At 52.3% G+C, this 16,138-nt stretch overlaps 7 protein-coding genes across 7 annotated transcripts; 5 read left to right on the top strand and 2 right to left on the bottom strand.

Annotated features, from left to right (window-relative positions):
* Positions 1-333: 333 nt before the first annotated feature.
* AYO21_01078 (hypothetical protein) lies at positions 334-2,303 on the bottom strand (the record flags this gene model as incomplete). The annotated part of the gene is made up of 3 exons (XM_022651062.1): positions 334-1,672; positions 1,727-1,837; positions 1,906-2,303. 3 exons carry the CDS (start codon positions 2,301-2,303, stop codon positions 334-336), a joined length of 1,848 nt encoding a protein of 615 aa, XP_022516540.1.
* A 207-nt stretch (positions 2,304-2,510) lies between these two features.
* AYO21_01077 (hypothetical protein) lies at positions 2,511-3,779 on the top strand (the record flags this gene model as incomplete). The annotated part of the gene is made up of 1 exon (XM_022651061.1): positions 2,511-3,779. The coding sequence occupies one exon, from the start codon at positions 2,511-2,513 to the stop codon at positions 3,777-3,779; it is 1,269 nt and encodes a 422-aa protein (XP_022516539.1).
* Positions 3,780-5,979: 2,200 nt separating this feature from the next.
* AYO21_01076 (hypothetical protein) lies at positions 5,980-7,042 on the top strand (the record flags this gene model as incomplete). The annotated part of the gene is made up of 2 exons (XM_022651060.1): positions 5,980-6,944; positions 6,994-7,042. 2 exons carry the CDS (start codon positions 5,980-5,982, stop codon positions 7,040-7,042), a joined length of 1,014 nt encoding a protein of 337 aa, XP_022516538.1.
* Positions 7,043-7,679: 637 nt separating this feature from the next.
* AYO21_01075 (hypothetical protein) lies at positions 7,680-10,911 on the top strand (the record flags this gene model as incomplete). The annotated part of the gene is made up of 2 exons (XM_022651059.1): positions 7,680-10,326; positions 10,454-10,911. 2 exons carry the CDS (start codon positions 7,680-7,682, stop codon positions 10,909-10,911), a joined length of 3,105 nt encoding a protein of 1,034 aa, XP_022516537.1.
* Positions 10,912-13,140: 2,229 nt separating this feature from the next.
* Positions 13,141-13,729, top strand: AYO21_01074 (hypothetical protein; the record flags this gene model as incomplete). The annotated part of the gene is made up of 3 exons (XM_022651058.1): positions 13,141-13,321; positions 13,458-13,528; positions 13,583-13,729. 3 exons carry the CDS (start codon positions 13,141-13,143, stop codon positions 13,727-13,729), a joined length of 399 nt encoding a protein of 132 aa, XP_022516536.1.
* Positions 13,730-13,912: 183 nt separating this feature from the next.
* Positions 13,913-14,734, top strand: AYO21_01073 (hypothetical protein; the record flags this gene model as incomplete). Its single annotated transcript, XM_022651057.1, has 1 exon — positions 13,913-14,734. The coding sequence occupies one exon, from the start codon at positions 13,913-13,915 to the stop codon at positions 14,732-14,734; it is 822 nt and encodes a 273-aa protein (XP_022516535.1).
* Positions 14,735-15,213: 479 nt separating this feature from the next.
* On the bottom strand, positions 15,214-15,960 carry AYO21_01072 (hypothetical protein; the record flags this gene model as incomplete). Its single annotated transcript, XM_022651056.1, has 1 exon — positions 15,214-15,960. One exon carries the CDS (start codon positions 15,958-15,960, stop codon positions 15,214-15,216), a length of 747 nt encoding a protein of 248 aa, XP_022516534.1.
* Between the last annotated feature and the right edge of the window lie 178 nt (positions 15,961-16,138).

Genomic DNA, 16,138 nt, shown 5'->3' with positions numbered 1-16,138 from the left:
AAATCAAATCAAATCAAACACTTCCTTGACAAACCAACCAACCCCCTTCGTGGCTCTTTGTAGCTCGCTCGTCGGCCATCTAGCCACTTGACAAGTTAGTTTTGTCCGCGACATTGAGTGTCACATCTTTTTTTTGTGTTTCCACGGCATATCTTCTTTTTCATCTCTCAGTGAGGGTTTCATCCTTTCATTCTTCATCCTGGGTAACATTCGCACAGTTCATAACCCCCTTGTCCGGGTCGGCTCTTTTTCTTTTCACACAGAAAAACAAATTCTCTCTAGAGAGCTCTTGGTGATGTCACTGATCACCCACAAAGGTCGGCACACCATTTTCTATCCTTCGTTGCTCCAGAGGGGCATGGGGGGAAGGTCAAACTCATTGCTTCGGATGCTTGCCAGGCCGCTCCCTGTCGAAATTGAAGGAGAGACAACTGGAGGAGAAAATGGCACGGTCCCCGGCTTCGAGTCAAGGATGCGCATCATCAACTGGACCTCGCCCCAATTGGAGTAATTAATGTTCAATATGCTGATGTTATATGAGTCTCGACCCGGTATCGGTGTATTCACGCCAGAATTTGGCCACGACATAAGACGCGCACCTCTTCCCGGTGCGGCCAAGCCGTTGGAGACTTGTGTCAAAGAGATCGATACAATGACCCTCACAAAAGTGCCCTTGTGCAATGTCATGTAAGAAGCAGGGTCCATCGTCTGAGAAGTGGTTTGAGGACCGATGGTGCCTGTGAGATAGGGCGGGCAATCTGGAAAGAACAAGTCTGCAAGGGAAATAGTGTTTGTTACGCCATTCTTCTCAGTGGCGTCCACAACGGCAAAAATCTGAAGATTCATCAATGTGGGGGTCCTGGGCTCAGAATTCTTCACGCCGTAAAATGGTGTAGTTGATCGCGACGAAAAGATAGACGAGACATAGCGAAGAGCCGCTTCAACACGGAAGGAGATTGCAAGGAATTGTGTTACTGGTTCGGTGGGTGTCGCCATTGATAGCGTTGTAGGCAAGGGAAAGGGGTCCATGAACGGCTCCATTGGCGGCTCCTGTCTCATCATCTCACTGACTTTGGTTGGTGTTGATTGTGCGTTGAGGAACAGGGAGGATCCTACTCCGGCTAGGGTCGAAGCTGGATATATCACCCTAGTAATGAGTGCCTTTTCAGCCGCGACACAAACAGAGGCCTTTCCACCCTGTGTCATGGCTAGTGTCTTCTTTGCTGATGGCTCTTCAGTAGAGTCAAAGAACGCCTCTGATGACGTTCGTTTGTGCCCAGTCACGGTCATTTTGAGTCCACTTGGACAAATCGGCAGGATACCGTCTTGGGCCTTGTGACGATTGAGGCTCGTCCTCTTGACTGGTCGAGTGATCCTCGTGCATGGCTTCTCGTCTTCATCCGCTGGCATCGTACTGTCTAGGTAATCCCCAGGCCAAACAAGTTCAAAGTGATATCTGGTTGGTGGTGACGTGAAGATGGCGGTCGTCCGTTTCCTGCCCTTTCGGTCTTGCTTGACGCGGAGGGCTGAGCTGAGGATCCTGGCGCGCAGATGACTGGCAAGCACCGACGGTACTTCACCATCGTCGATATCTGATTGAGAGGACGGGGTAGAGGAAAGATTGGCTGTGACGGACATAGGTGGCAGATTGACGTGTGTCCATCCGTTGTGCCTACTATTGTTAGAAATTATCTGTTTCTAATGTATCTGCTGGCAGAAATCCTACCGGACAGGGTATTGTGGCTCAGCCTCGGCCACCACCTTAATCTCATCCAGCTCACTGCTGAACGACCAGCTCGTGCCTGATGAAGGCGAGCTCATCGCAAATGGTAGAGTCCTGGAAGAATCTCAAACATAACAATAGTAGTCTTTAGAAAGCCCTAGACAGGAGATGTTCAGTCAAACGAGTCATGCAGAAAGTAATTGGAGTTGAGGAAGAGCGGCGCGTTTGTGAAAGAAGGCAACATGTTGGGGTGCGCGAGTGAAGACTTGGGCAATCCATCCTTCACGGGAGCAGGACTGGCCGCGTGTGAAAAGTTGTGTTTCCAGTCCACCGGAGTCATTATGACAGTTTCAACCTTCACGACCGAGTAGATCACATAGTGCAGGTACGGTAGGTTGAAGAGGTGAGTGACAGCAGGTGAGGCAGATGAGGCAGATGAGGCAGATGAGAACCGCCAGTGTAGGCAGTTAGTGATTAGCAATGGGTTGTGTCTGGCGGCTTTCAGGTTTGCATTTCTTTCAGTGACAGTCACCATCGCACGAGGAAGACACATGTTCATCTCTTCCATATACTGTGACATGCTGAGTGAAGTGAAGAACGATGAAGTCTGAAGTAAGAGAAGCGACTTTGGTTCCTCAGCCAAAAATGTGACTAACCTAATAAAGTTAGCGCATATTTATTCGTTTCTGAATGTGGAATGCGCAAGGCACAGAAAAAGACACTCTCGATTCTGGGCTTGTAATCATTGAACTGCGTCCATCTACCCTACGTAGAGCCTCGCCTCATAATGTCGTATGCTATTGAGACCAAGAAGCGCAAATTCGATCGCATCCTCGAGGCACTTACCGATGGTGCCGCCTCCGCTCCCCCCTCGACTTCAGCCTCACCGTCGCGTTCATCCGTCAACGCTTCCGCAACCTCACTTTCTCTCTACGCCGCCTCTGACTCCTCTAAGCGACGTCGGATTACGCCTACCTCAAACACTTCAGCATCATACACTTCTGCGCCGGTTGCGCTGAGCGGACATTATCTCCCATCAAGCCGAGCTGCCTTTCTCCAGCGACTGGAGACATTTCGCCATGTGACACAATGGCATGTCCCATCTATCGATTCCATCAATGCCGCAGCGTGGGCAAAACGAGGCTGGGTTTGTGTTGATACAGATACAGTAGCATGTGGTGTTTGCAAGGAGAGGTTGTATATTGATCTCAATATCGACAAGGAGTTGCTCAAGTCTTCCGAGAAGCCTGGTGACGAAAGTGCGGACGAGGAAGACAGCTTCGCCATCTCAGCCGAGATCTATGACAATATTATCGCAAGGTACCAGGATATGATTGTCACGGCACATGCAGACACTTGTCTCTGGCGAAAACGAGGGTGCGACATCTCAATCCAGCGCATCGAAGGTCTCTTAAACACAACTTTGGCTCTCTCCGGACTGAAAACGCGTTATGACAGTCTTGCCAGCCGCTCAGACGAAATCCCCCCCGTTGAGCCTCTACCATTGACCCCTTTTGTAAATGCTCAAGAGTTGGAAGAATTCCGTTTCAGTGAACTCGAACGCCCTCACATTGACACACTTAGACTAGCGATCTGTGGCTGGGAGAGGAGATCTGAGGATGTCATTGAATGCCACCACTGTTTCCGCTCTCTGGGTCTGTGGCTATATCGTGGCGAACCACCTGCGATTGGGAAATTGGATGCCATAGACAACCACTTGGAATATTGTCCTTGGAGATCGGCCGAGGCTCAGGACACCGAACTACAAACAGGGCTCCGCAAGAGCACTACGGGTGAGCAGATTGCACCGAAGAAGGAGCGGGTGGCAGGTTGGGTTCTAGTGTACCAAGCGATCGCAAAAGACAACAGGCAGAAAAGAGCGTCAACTGAACCGGCGTCCACTGCGGCTTCCGAGGCCGGGCCCCGCGAAAATGGATCCACGACGCCAGAACAGCGTGAGAAGAGAATGAAAGATTTGCTACGCCGAATCAAGGAGATCAAAAAACCCTTCAATGTCAAAGCGCTCCTGAAGCGGAAGGACAAGCCTAGGGTTTGACCGACAAATCTACCGTCAACCACGCAAAGCGCCGTTGTCACCATCGGAGTCTCTGACCCCGTATGGAAAGATAAATGGCGCATTCATGGTCGTTCCGTCGAGGTTAGGATCCGAAATTTGTCCTATCCGGAATGGTAGCCGGCTAAGAACCCAGAGATATTCCAAGCATTGAGTGAGGGATCGAGCCACAGCTTCGGGAGCAAGACCGGTCCTCTCTTGCTCATGGAATGGTGGCTGACGGAAAGCTGCTCGGAACATTCCGGGATTGGGCGCTGTGCCCAGCGTAGGGGCGCAAGAAGCAATTTTCCATCCCTCATAGTATCATCATACTTGTACTTGGTAAAGCATGGTTCTGTCCTGTGACAAGGCTGAGGTTCTGATGCATGGTGGTGCTGGTTGATAGGGAAAAGTTTCTCCTACCGCGGTGCCGAGGTCGGCATTGGGTGTAGGCAAAAAGAGTGCCCGGAGCGGATGATAGAGGCCGCTACAGTGGGTGGGCTTAACTATTAAGCCTTCCCCAGATTTGCGTTGGGAAACCCGCTAAGCGACTTCACAGGGGCCACAGGGGCCATAAGGGCTTAACTTGGGCTGCACCAGCAGGCCTAGGGCCTAGAGTGGGCGGCTATCCGCGGTATCATTGAACAAGTGGGGGACCCAAACAACAATGACATCAACACGCCAGTGCTGACGAGTCTGGCTTTGCAAGCTCGTCACTAAACCCACCAAATCCATTCTATCCACACCAATTCTTAGGCAATGCTTTGATCAGCCTCGTTGCACGTGCAATTTCAGATCAGCCTCGATGGACATCTTGGGACAGTGGGCCACGGAGAGTGAGGAATAGCCCGAATCTTTCCGCGAACAAGCAGTGTTTCGGGGGGTGATGCCATTTTCCGAGGGGCCGACAGAGGGTCTTTCGTTCGGTGTGCTCACCACTTGGCAGTTTCGCAGGGATCCAGAGCGACATCCGAGCTGTTTTGATTGAGTAGGGATCCATTGGACGATTTAGATTGGGGAAAGGCCAAAAGCTATTGAAGCAGAGGGAGAAAGTCTGTAGCATGTGGTGAGGCCTCGGTCTAACCCCAAAGGCATTGGGGAAAAGGAAAAAGTGGTGAGATGCGGTGGTATCCTTGGTTGTAGCGAGAAAGGGCTGGCTGGGGGGATGCGAATGGGTGGCATGTCAACGGTCCAGTTCAACAAACAAGACACAAAAAGGGTCCCCCTTGGAATGGGCTTCTTAGGTGGTGGTGGCAGCGCCTGGTGGTGCATGATGCTTGTTGGCTCACCAAAAAATCCTTTCCCCGCATCTGGCGCCTTGTTCCTCTGATCGCTAAACCGGGTCCGGAGTATCGCAAATGCCCATCAAGCCGCAGGCCGGTTTTCTCATCCAATCCTCGGGCCTGGAATGTTGCCATTCCTAAGCCCCCCTCCTCAGCGTCATTTTGTCCTAGCTCTAGCCCATTGAACAGGGCTTGACAGGGTCGGACACCTGGGCAAGGTCAGTGGTCGACTCAAAGACACTCACACACGATGCCGACACACGGCCAACCGCCACGGCTGCTCACGAAACTCCAGCTATTGCACATCATCTGAACCGAGTTGGCAAGCCTCTCTTCCGACCGGCTTCTTCCTTTTCTCCCACTAGCTGTTGGGCCGTCCTTGATTCTTCATTCTTAACCCAGAAATACACCCACGAGTCCTCCAGACAACCTTCATCTTGGTGTGGGTTTGCATCTTCCTGTATATCTCCATCCTGTCGGTCACCGACGTGAAGAGCTGTCCCCTGCCGTCGCCTGCTGCCGTCGAATCCCAATTGCGTGTTGTGTGTGTCTGACGAGCTCCAAAGCCTCCGCACCAAAACGTCTTCCTCTTCCCCGCTCGGTGTATAGGCAGTCAGTAGACCGCCTTCTCACCGCACGAGACAAGTCGTTGACTTGCACAGAGTTGCTGGTGTTTGTTGCTGTCTCGTGAGTCATCGTCCATTCATGTCTAGATACCTCTTCCTGCAGCAATACTCGACCACTGGAGCTGGTTTCTCGAACACCACACCTCTTACCGATGTTTGGACGCAAGTGGGGAAATTGCTAACCAGAGACTGCGCCAGCTTAGATACGAACCCTCTCCTCGCTGTATTGCCGCTGTCTGAGCCAACGTCGACCTAAAATCCCCTGCCTCGTCTCTCCTCTCCCCTCCTTGCACAATGTCTAGTAGCACTGCCAACCGGATCAAGGATGGCGCTCGATCGGCCGCCACAAAGGTTGAAGAAGCCGCGAGCGAGGCAGTGAACAACCCTGTACAGGCCAAAAATGACTTCCTCCACCTTCCCGTGGTGCGCGCTGCTCTCCCGTTTGTCAACGGGGGTCTTGCAGGCATGTTTGCAACCGCGTGCATCCAGCCTATAGACATGGTTAAGGTGCGCCTACAGCTGGCGGGCGAGGGTGTGAAAACAGGTCCAAAGCCCACGGCTCTGGGGATAACAAGAGACATCATTGCTCAAGGGAAGGTGCTCGATCTATACAATGGTCTCTCAGCGGGTCTGTTGAGACAAGCCGTCTATACCACCGCGAGACTGGGCTTCTTTGACACCTTCCAGAACATGCTGCAGGTACGGGCTGAGCAGAACGGCACAAAGGTCACATTCGCAGAGCGAGGCGCCGCAGGCCTTGCGGCCGGTGGTTTGGCTGCCATGGTTGGCAACCCTGCTGATTTGGCACTCATTCGAATGCAATCTGACGGGCTGAAACCCAAAGAAGCCCGTGCCAACTATAGATCAGTATTTGACGCTTTAACTCGCATTGCCAAAGCTGAAGGCATCACGGCTCTCTGGGCCGGCGCATACCCCACCGTCATCCGCGCAATGGCACTCAACTTTGGTCAACTCACGTTCTTCGCCGAATCCAAAACTCAGCTGAAGCAATATTTCCCTGATATCTCAGAAAGCTCAAACCGCTTTGGCGCGTCCGCGATTGCTGGGTTCTTTGCCTCGTTCTTCAGCTTGCCATTTGACTTCATCAAGACGCGGTTGCAGAAGCAGCAGAGAGGTCCTGACGGGAAGCTCCCTTACAACGGCTTCTTCGATTGTGCGAAGAAGGTGGTCCGCGATGAAGGTTGGTTGAGATTCTACCGTGGATTCGGCACCTACTATGTCAGGATTGCACCACATGCGTAAGTACAAACACTCCCTCAGGAGGGTTCACAGGCTGACGGTGAACAGAATGATCACCCTGATCGTTGCCGACTACCTGAAGTTGATCACAACCTGAGTCATTCGTTCCGAGGCGATGGTTGGCAAATAGTCCCCGCGGACAAGGATATGTTGGATAAGAAGGCCGCTGGGGACAGGATTGAAGGAACAAAAGGTATGTCTGAAAGAAGGCATTCAACTTTAAAAGAGGAGGTAGGAGGGAGCAGTGCACGGCGCATTGTTCTAGATTGGAGGTCCGAATATCGGTGTATCTCAAAGGGCCGGATAAATGATGTGATTTTTGGCAGGTTGCAATCTGTGGCATATACCCCTGAGACAATGCCGCACTCTAGCACATGTCATATTCAGCACAAATTCAGCATGTTCAAAGGGCGTTTGATAGGTAGCAAACGAGGCAACATTGTTAATAGATGTTAGCAAAATGTCGAGCAAGAAAAAAAAAATTGTATAGAGCTGGCAAGGCGCCAGCTACTACGGAGAAGGGATATTTCCTCGGCATATTGTAATTGCCGGTCCAAAGGCAACTATGGCGACCGCAGGATCCCTGCTTCGTCGTAATTAGACTGTACCGCTTTACCAGAAACTGCAGACTGCGGAATTTCCAACCCCATCGTGCCCAAGATCCTCTAAAATCACCAAAAAATTCAGTGCACGGCTCACAGAGGTCACAACGACTATGAGTACCAGCTATCAGCATGAGCCCCTCGATACTCCTGCAATTAGTCCTCACCGGCACTCAGACTCACTACGAAAGTCCTGGATTGATCGATGAGAAGAGATTGGAACACCTGTTAATTGCCGGTAAACAAATTCTGTACAAATCGCATCAAGAGAGCGACGTCCGATCTGCGCTGGGATTCAACCCTCGAATATGGGAGGGCTTGACGACGGTGCTCAAGCACGCTCTTCCGGCCCTAGAACAACAATCCTTTACCTACAAACACCCTCCGCACCTAGGCTTCGGCGGCAGCAGCTCCGAACTCATTGCAGCCCATTACCTCAGCCTGGTCAAGGACATTGAACGACTCAATGATCTATGTACCATCGCGCGCAACCTCCTTGCCACCACCAAAAAAGCACAGAACCTCGCTGCGGAAAAAGGGTTCGATCAACAGATCCTCAAACTCATCGATGTCTGTGTTAAGGTCACGGCTCGGGGTTTCGATGGCGAGGCAAACCCCCGAAACGAGGAAAGATGGCAAAAGGTGGTGAATCTGTATAAGCGGCTGTTGATCACTTGCCTGCAGTTCTTGCACAATTTTATTATGCACAATGAACAGCGAAAGTTGGTTCTGTGGCTGGATCTGTTTGGACAGTCCCAAGCAAATGAGGTTGACGACCGGAGCAGCCTTCCAGACCAGCAGACTGTCGATGATGAAGGCAAGGACCATGCTGCAAAGGAGGACAGGATCCGGTCGACTGTTGAGAAAATGCCACGACGAGTGGGTCGGCTTGCGATGGATGGCGATGACCCCGGGTACAACATCGACGATGTCCATGCGCTGTTCGACCTGATGAGCACCAATAAAGAGCCGGATGAGCAGACTCAAAAGGCGGCAAAAGTTCTCATGGACAAGATCAGAACCGACATGGAAACTCTATCGGGTATGAACGCGAATCAACTGGACGATAGCCCAGATGTACTGTTGAAAGTGGGCGCGGAACTACGGGCTTGGTTGCAGAACAAGGAGGATGTTGCTGCCACCGAGACCAATTCCACACAAGTCAAGCAGGTTGCCGAGAAGATCATGGCTCTCACCCAAGTCAATGGCTACAAACCTAGTGCCAAGTTGAGGGATGCGCACTGGAGCGATCTACCCGAGCCGGGGTCGTATGGCGACCTGAATGAGACCTCCCAAGATTTGACTGAAGAAGACCTGAGCATGCCCCGAACCGCTCAATCTGCAGCTGCGACGTTGAAAGAAGCAAAAGACGAACTCATGGCCCGTTTACATCCACGGTCTGGTCCCTTGGGCGAGTACGACGGAGCGGAATATGATGACGATGTGGATCCAGAGGACTATGAACTTGAAGACGACGAAGACGATCTCATCAGCGTCGGAGATAGTATGGAAGACGACGATTACCGTGGATCCGGAGATCAAGAACGCGGTCTGCTCACCGATGTTCCCCTCGTCCTTGGGCCGACTGAAATCGAAGCATTGCCCATGATCATTCAAGCAGGCATTGTGGACAATTTTGGCTCGAAGAACAGTACCACTGCACATCAGCAGGGTCTAAAAAACATGCAAGCAGTCCGCTGTCATATATTACTCGCTCAAGAAGCAGGCCGTAACGTTCTGCGGGAGTTGTTGATATTCATCGCTGCGTGGGATTTGCCAGATGACGAGTTCTACTTCAAAATGATGGTGCAGATCATGGAAGCCATTCTGAAAAATGGACTCATGTCCCATGCGTACGCGGACTTTGGCCAGCCCAAGGACATCATCTCCCCAGCGCAAGCTGTTGTGATCAAGATTCTGACACACATATTCCGCGCAAAATACAGCCCTCCTTCGGCGGCGCAACACCAACAAAATGCGACAGGCGAGCAGGCACCAACAGCACAGCACCAGAAACCTCGACTGGCTCCCTCTCCACTCAGCCGTGTAGATGTCCTCACCGTTCGTTATATTTTCATCGTCTTCCGAGGCAACATCATTCCCGAAACTTGCGCCCTAATCTACCTGCAAGGTCAAATTCGCGCTGGTCTCGCGCTAGCAGAGGATTTCCCATTGAACTTGTGGGATATGGAGCGTGTGTACGAAGGCGTGTACCAGTTTCTAGAGTTCTTTGCAGTGCTCACAGAAAACAATGACTGGAAAAAGTTGCTCGTTCAGTGGGAGATCGTGTATGATTTGGTAACGTTGATCAAAGAGTTGGATCAAAGTATCGCGAAGGTCGGGTTGACGCAGGCTATGCCTCCTCCCGCAACGGGTGCGAATGGCAACCTGAAGATGCCGACCAATGGAAGTCGGGCACAAAGCACGACTGGCGTCGAACATCCAGAGCAAGCATCAACGCTTCCTGCTCACGTTGCCGTGGAGAGACCCTATGATACTGCCACGCCAGCCGAAGGACCCGCACAAGAGAATGGCACCTCAACGGTCACCGACTCGCTTCCCCAACCACCAAATGACTTACCGTCCCCGTCACCCCCTGCACAAGCTCCTCCCGCGGCAACAACTGTGACTGAAGAGCCAGCCGATTTTGAATGGCGTAACCTCAAGAAACTGATCGTGCTGGTGTTGTCGAGTTTGGTCTGGAAGTCACCGACAGTACAGAATCAAATTCGGGAGTATGGTGGAGTTGAGACGATCCTGAGTTGTACATCCTATGATGGTAGGTGATCAGTCCTTTCGCTCTTTGTTCTACAAACAAACGTCTTTTCTGAGAGACGAGTTTGTTCATTGTCGTCTTGGCTTACCAAATTCGCCCAAATACTTGCTCCATTTCATTTCACTGACAGTTTTCGGGCTTCTAGCATGCAATCCGTATATCAAAGAGCACGCCGTGATGTGTCTAAAGTTCCTTTTGGAGCACAACCCAGAAAACCAGGCGCTTGTTTCTTCTCTCGAAGCGAGGGAAATTGTCCCGGCACCAGGTGAAAAAGATGCCGAGTTGGTGAGGGAGACGACCGAGAAGTTGGGCCTCGAGGTGCGCTTGGGAAGTGATGGGCGGGCGAGGGTCGTGAGAAGAGATGGTGCTCAAGGCCAGATGGCGAAGAGGGGGGTGGCAACGGACAGGAGTCCGAATAATAGGAGTGGTAGGATTGAGGAAGTTGGTGATGATTACGACGAGATCGCGACCTTGGGCCTACCGGTCAATGGGGGCGAGGCTGAATCCAAGGATAAAGGGAAAGGCAAAGAGCGTGCGGTAGACCCAGACGACAACCACGGGGATGATCAAGAGATCGAATTTATGTGAGCCCACGGCCCTACAGATTTGCGTCGTGCTATCGTAGAGGATAGAATCAGATAGATGTCTACCTAGGTAAGATACCTATGTCAGTGCCTGTTAGAGTAGAAACAGTCCAGATGTACGTCTTCTCCATCTTGGGAGGAGTGAGCTCTTCTATAAACAATATCCCTTTTTCCTCCCGGGTGATTTACTCTTCCAGCTCACCTGTTCACCCTGGAAACTCACTCGTGAAGAATGCCAGCCAAGCCAGCCACATCGATATATACTCGTGACCGAGACGGGGTTGGGGTCTTGACAGACGGTCCCGGCTCGACGCGTAGCTGAGAATAAAGCTTCGAGACGCCAGAGGAGAAAGGATTGAACGGATGGATGTAGGTACGTACGAACAAACGGACGAACACCGACTCATCGTCGTCGCCTGTCGCCTCTGTCGTCGCCCATTATCGTCAGTTCTGGAGGCTCAAAGCCAAAGATTTTCCTCCTTCTCCCCTTCCTCCCACTCCCATCCATGACCGTTCCATGTCTGTGTCCAGGTCCCAAGTCCGTCGAGGAGGAGAACAAGAATCACCGGATGATCCACATACAGATGGGACATTTCGTCCCGCGCGGACCCCTGCCCGTGCACCCTTCCGTCTGGCAGCGCACGTTGGATATCTTCGGAGGCTTGGCTGCTGGTGGTGGAAGTCTCCGCCTTTTTGGCCGTTGGGGATCGGTGGACATTTTCTTCCGCTTTGTTCCCTTGTATTCACTCACTCACTCAAAAGAATTGAGGCGGAGGGCTTGGGGACAGCATGAAAACCGAGCAAGACGGCAGAAGTCGAAGTCGAAATCGAAGTCGCTATCGTGGAGGAGAGTCGGAAAGATGCACGGAGAGGGACGAAACACTCTTCCCAAGAGATAAAACGACTCTTTGCGGGGAGAAATGTCCCGCCCGCTCGCTCGTCTGGGTCTTCGCAAGTCTGTGAGATGTGCCAATCGATTCTTTTCGGAGGTATCGGCTTGCTAGAATGAGTGTTTTATGTATATGCAGGTTGAAGATAAGATTAGGTATCTGGGAGTTGAAAGGTCAGGGAGAGAGAGAGACACGATTGCAGCGAACATTTTGTACCCTCTTGGAGAAAAGAAGCTCGTTTGCAGCGCTCTGCTCTACGTTTGAAGCTGGCGTTTTCTGTCTCTCCAGTAAGTGAGGCATTCTTGGAGTGATACTTGCCTGATCACACCCCGTGGTGATGCCAAACGACAACCGACTTGAATCCCGAGTAGAGTGCGTAGCAGATATGAGTGTCATGCTTGAGAACTGTAGTGGCACTTGTGACATGTTGTTCGAAACTGCGGGATGAGCCCAGCACTGTTGACGACAAACCAGCAGCGTTGACAAGGGCTAGGGTCTAGCATAAAGTGTCACATGGAACAATCCAGATGGCAAGTGTCGAAACATGAAAAAGCCAAGCTGTGCAAACGAGCTCCAAGGGTAACAACGGACTATTTTGATAGCCGACCTCCCATGCGAGTAAAGAGGCCGCTGGAGCTGCTACCTATCTGTTTGGGTAAGAGAACAGTTCTAGATGTTTTGGCCCGCACCATTGATCTCGCGCTTTGAGGAGAGTCCAGCTTTCGAATCGTCGACGCAAATGGCATAAGGCTTGAAGGGTTCCACACCCAGCCAGAATCAGACTGGGAGACCATGCCGTAAACGCCTAGAATGATCGTCTATCTCATGACGGTTGGTGATGAGGAGGTTAGATGCGCTCATAAGATCGAACCGAATTTGTGAGATGTGCGATTGACGAAGGGGGTAAACTAGGTGACTGGGTGAAAGGTGAGTCAAGGCGCAGCAGTCGGTGGTACTCGATCCTCTCTCCACCGATTCAGCCTCATCTGATGCAACGAGCGTTTAGGGTTTAGCTGGATCTTTAGCGCCGTGTGGCCGACACAATATGACCAATAATATATCAATAAACCAAGCACCGCCACCACTAGCGACATTAGCTCCAATCCTCCCGTTGTAGGCCACATTTCGTTCCCCGCGCACCTTCACGAGTCAAAAGCCGCTCGTTTCCTCCAGCCTCGTTGCCTGGACTTCTCCCTCTCCTCTTTCCTTCCCTCACAATTATTTGTCTCTTTGCTTGATTTCCAGTGATTTTCGTACACCGCGCATTCTTCTGCACAGAACCTAGGGGCTTCAGCCTCACGCCTTCACAATTCCAGCCTTCGGCTCTCACTAATCTTTCCTCAATGCCACCTTCCTCGGACGGTAACCTCTCGATGCCAATGGAAGACCTCGGTCGTAGGGCCAAGGTACACGACGTCAAGAAGCGGCTAGAAATGACTGTTGAGAAGTCAACAGAGGCCAGGGCGCTCCTGGAGGAAACATATTGCAGCAACGATCTGAAGTTCTTGTCAAGTCCGGATCAACGTATGACCATAGCTCAAGGCAAGCCCGTATAGCCACACTAACCATTTTCTTAGGTACACACATACGACCTCGAGATTCCGACAACAGACCACTGCAAAGAGTTTCGCTCCCACCAAGCTTGGCTTCGACTAACCAGCAGATGACCCACAAACTTTGCCAGTCCCTTCAACAACGCCAGCCGCGTGGCTCTGGCAATGCAAGACGACGGTTAGTAACTGTGCCTTGTGTGCAGGTGGAATTGGTGTCTGATGACCACAACAGGGACCTAGAATCGCCAGCATTGGGCATTTGCCCATTGTTGCTGACTGGGCACCCAACCCCTCTGATGCTCATGCACGCACCGAGAGCACTCGAGCCGAACTCTTCGATGGCGACCATCCCGAGAGGTTGCTACCATCAGTGGGATAATCTTCCATTGATATCGAGGAATGTGCAGTCAGATGGAGCCTGGCTTGCGACTGTGGATTGCTCTGTTCCTACCCGAGACGCTGTCCCGCCTCGAGAAAGGAGAGACAAACACAGCCCGAGCAACAGGTTTCGCCGATTGTACTACATAGTCCGCCATCGAGCACGCAGCCGCTACGTGAAATCATGGCGCCCTTTGATCCCTCCTGCATGAACCCTGATCAGCATCAAGGTCACACCCACACCGAATTCTGGGACCCATCTTACATCTTTTCCCTCCAAGGAGCGACGTGTCAGCCCTTGGAGAGCACATTACCACTACAACAATACCAAGCCCAACAAGCACACCATCTGCAACAGGCCTCTGTTGCCCAAAGCCCAACCACATATACCACACAATCCACCCCTTCTCTGTCCTTCGATACATCACCCGACCCTTCTTCCGACATGGAGGGAATGAAGTTGGATTACGACATTTTGAACAACCTAAGCTATCTGGATAACTTTGAGTACGACAGTTACAACGACTTTTCCCTGTTCTCGTCCGATGAAAGCTTCATTCAACCACCTTTCACTGATGCCGATCTATTTCCGGCGCTCGACCTCCAATCATCGCCGGTGAGCATTGTGCCTTCACCAACATATAAATATCGCTGCCACTTTGGAGACTGCACGGAGTCATTTGCACGCCCATGTGAGCTCAGGCGGCATGAATACAAGCATACAAAACCGTTCAAATGCCCGCACTGCAGCCGCCCTTTCGCTGAGAAGCGACGGTGCATTCAGCACGTTCAAGCGGTGCATGGCCTGGCGACGGATGAGGACAAGGCCAAGTGTCACTTGTGCAAGTATAGTCACGTCCGGCCAGACGCGGTTAAGAGGCATCTGAGGCTGAAGCACGGGATTCGAGAGAATTCGGAGTGGTCGCCGTCGACGGTAGGATCGGTGGTGCAGTCTGATTGTGAACCACGACCGGAGGAGAGGAATGGGACGCGATCTGAGCGATGATGAGAAGGATGCTAGTGCAGGGCGTTTCTTGGATCTGGTCTTGGTTTTAACAGAAGAAAAACGCGCTTTATGGTTGCGGGCTCTGCTTTGCAGTGGGAATGTTGTATCTTAGACACGAGTAGCGAACATCCTGAATATTTACTGCCTTTATACCCCTAACGCAGAGAAACTAAGAGGGCAGTACCACAGGCAACGGCCCACATTACGGTGGTATGTAGAGGACTGAAGTAAATGCTTTTGCTAGACGTTTTATGTGCAGAAAACAGGGAGCTTTTGCTCGGGCAAGAAACTTGTAAGAAGAACACAATGGATTCCAGATAGGGTGTGAGATGTCGATATCTGACATGACTTTTAATACCCATCGACGAAAAGGAGAGAGTCAGTCGCCCAGTACTCAGTACACAGTCTTCTGTTATCCTTGGGTGTCTTTTCTCCCTCTCTCTCTCCCGTACTTGCTGCTCGTCGCGGCGCGTCTGCAATCACCATGGGAGATGGGTATCGTCGTACCTCCACAGACGCACCTCGTCGGCGACGGTGGCGCGGTCGATGATCTTCATCATGCCGCGAATGCTCTCGGCGGGCTCGATGGTGGCGAGGCCGATGCGCTCGGCGAGCGGGGCGACGGTCTCGGTGGCCACGACGCCCGGGTGCATGGGGAACGCGACGATGCCGTTCTTCTTCTCCTCGTAGGCTATGTGCCGGATGAACATGTTCAGGGCGGCCTTGGACACGGCGTACGCCGACGACTGGCCCGGCAGGTCCTCCACCATGGCCAGCGACCCGTACTGCGTGCTGATGGCGACGAACTTGGGCGTGTTGCCCTGGCGCGCCGACTCGAGGAGGAGAGGCCGCAGCGCCTTGAACAAGGCGATGTTGTTGAGCAGGTTCACGTCCAGAAAGTCCTGGTACTGGGACACGGGCGCGTCGGCGATGCTGGTCTCGTGCCCGATGATGCCCGCGTTGGCCACCACCACGTCCACCCTCCCCGCGACCTTCTTCACCAGGGCCGCCGCCTCCACCGCCTCCTGCACCGCCTCGGGCTGCTTGGTGATCTTGACCACGTGTACGTTCCCCCGGTCCGTCAGCGCCTGCAGCTTCGTCGCCCGCTCCGGGTCCCGCGACGTCGCGAACACGATCGCCCCGGGGCGCTCTCGCAGCTGGCGCACGAATTCGTAGCCGATTCCCTGTGTGGTTCCAGTCACGAAATATACCGTCTGGTTCGACATGTCTTCTCTTCCAAGGGTTTTCCTCCCGTATGTGTGTGAGCAAAGGGGGAAGAGAGTACACAAGTCCGGAAAAGATTCGTTGAGACGTTCAAAAGAAAGACCCGTAAGAAGGTTAAATGGATGACTGGATAGAATAGATGGACAAAGCGAAATCCCGTTCCTTGCGAGTAGAGTACAA

The sequence above is a fragment of the Fonsecaea monophora genome, assembly GCF_001642475.1.
Source record: "Fonsecaea monophora strain CBS 269.37 chromosome Unknown Scaff4, whole genome shotgun sequence".
In the NCBI taxonomy this organism is placed as follows: domain Eukaryota; kingdom Fungi; phylum Ascomycota; class Eurotiomycetes; order Chaetothyriales; family Herpotrichiellaceae; genus Fonsecaea; species Fonsecaea monophora.
The sequence above is the reverse complement of the archived record's forward strand: the minus strand, read 5'-3'. Positions and strand labels throughout refer to the sequence as shown.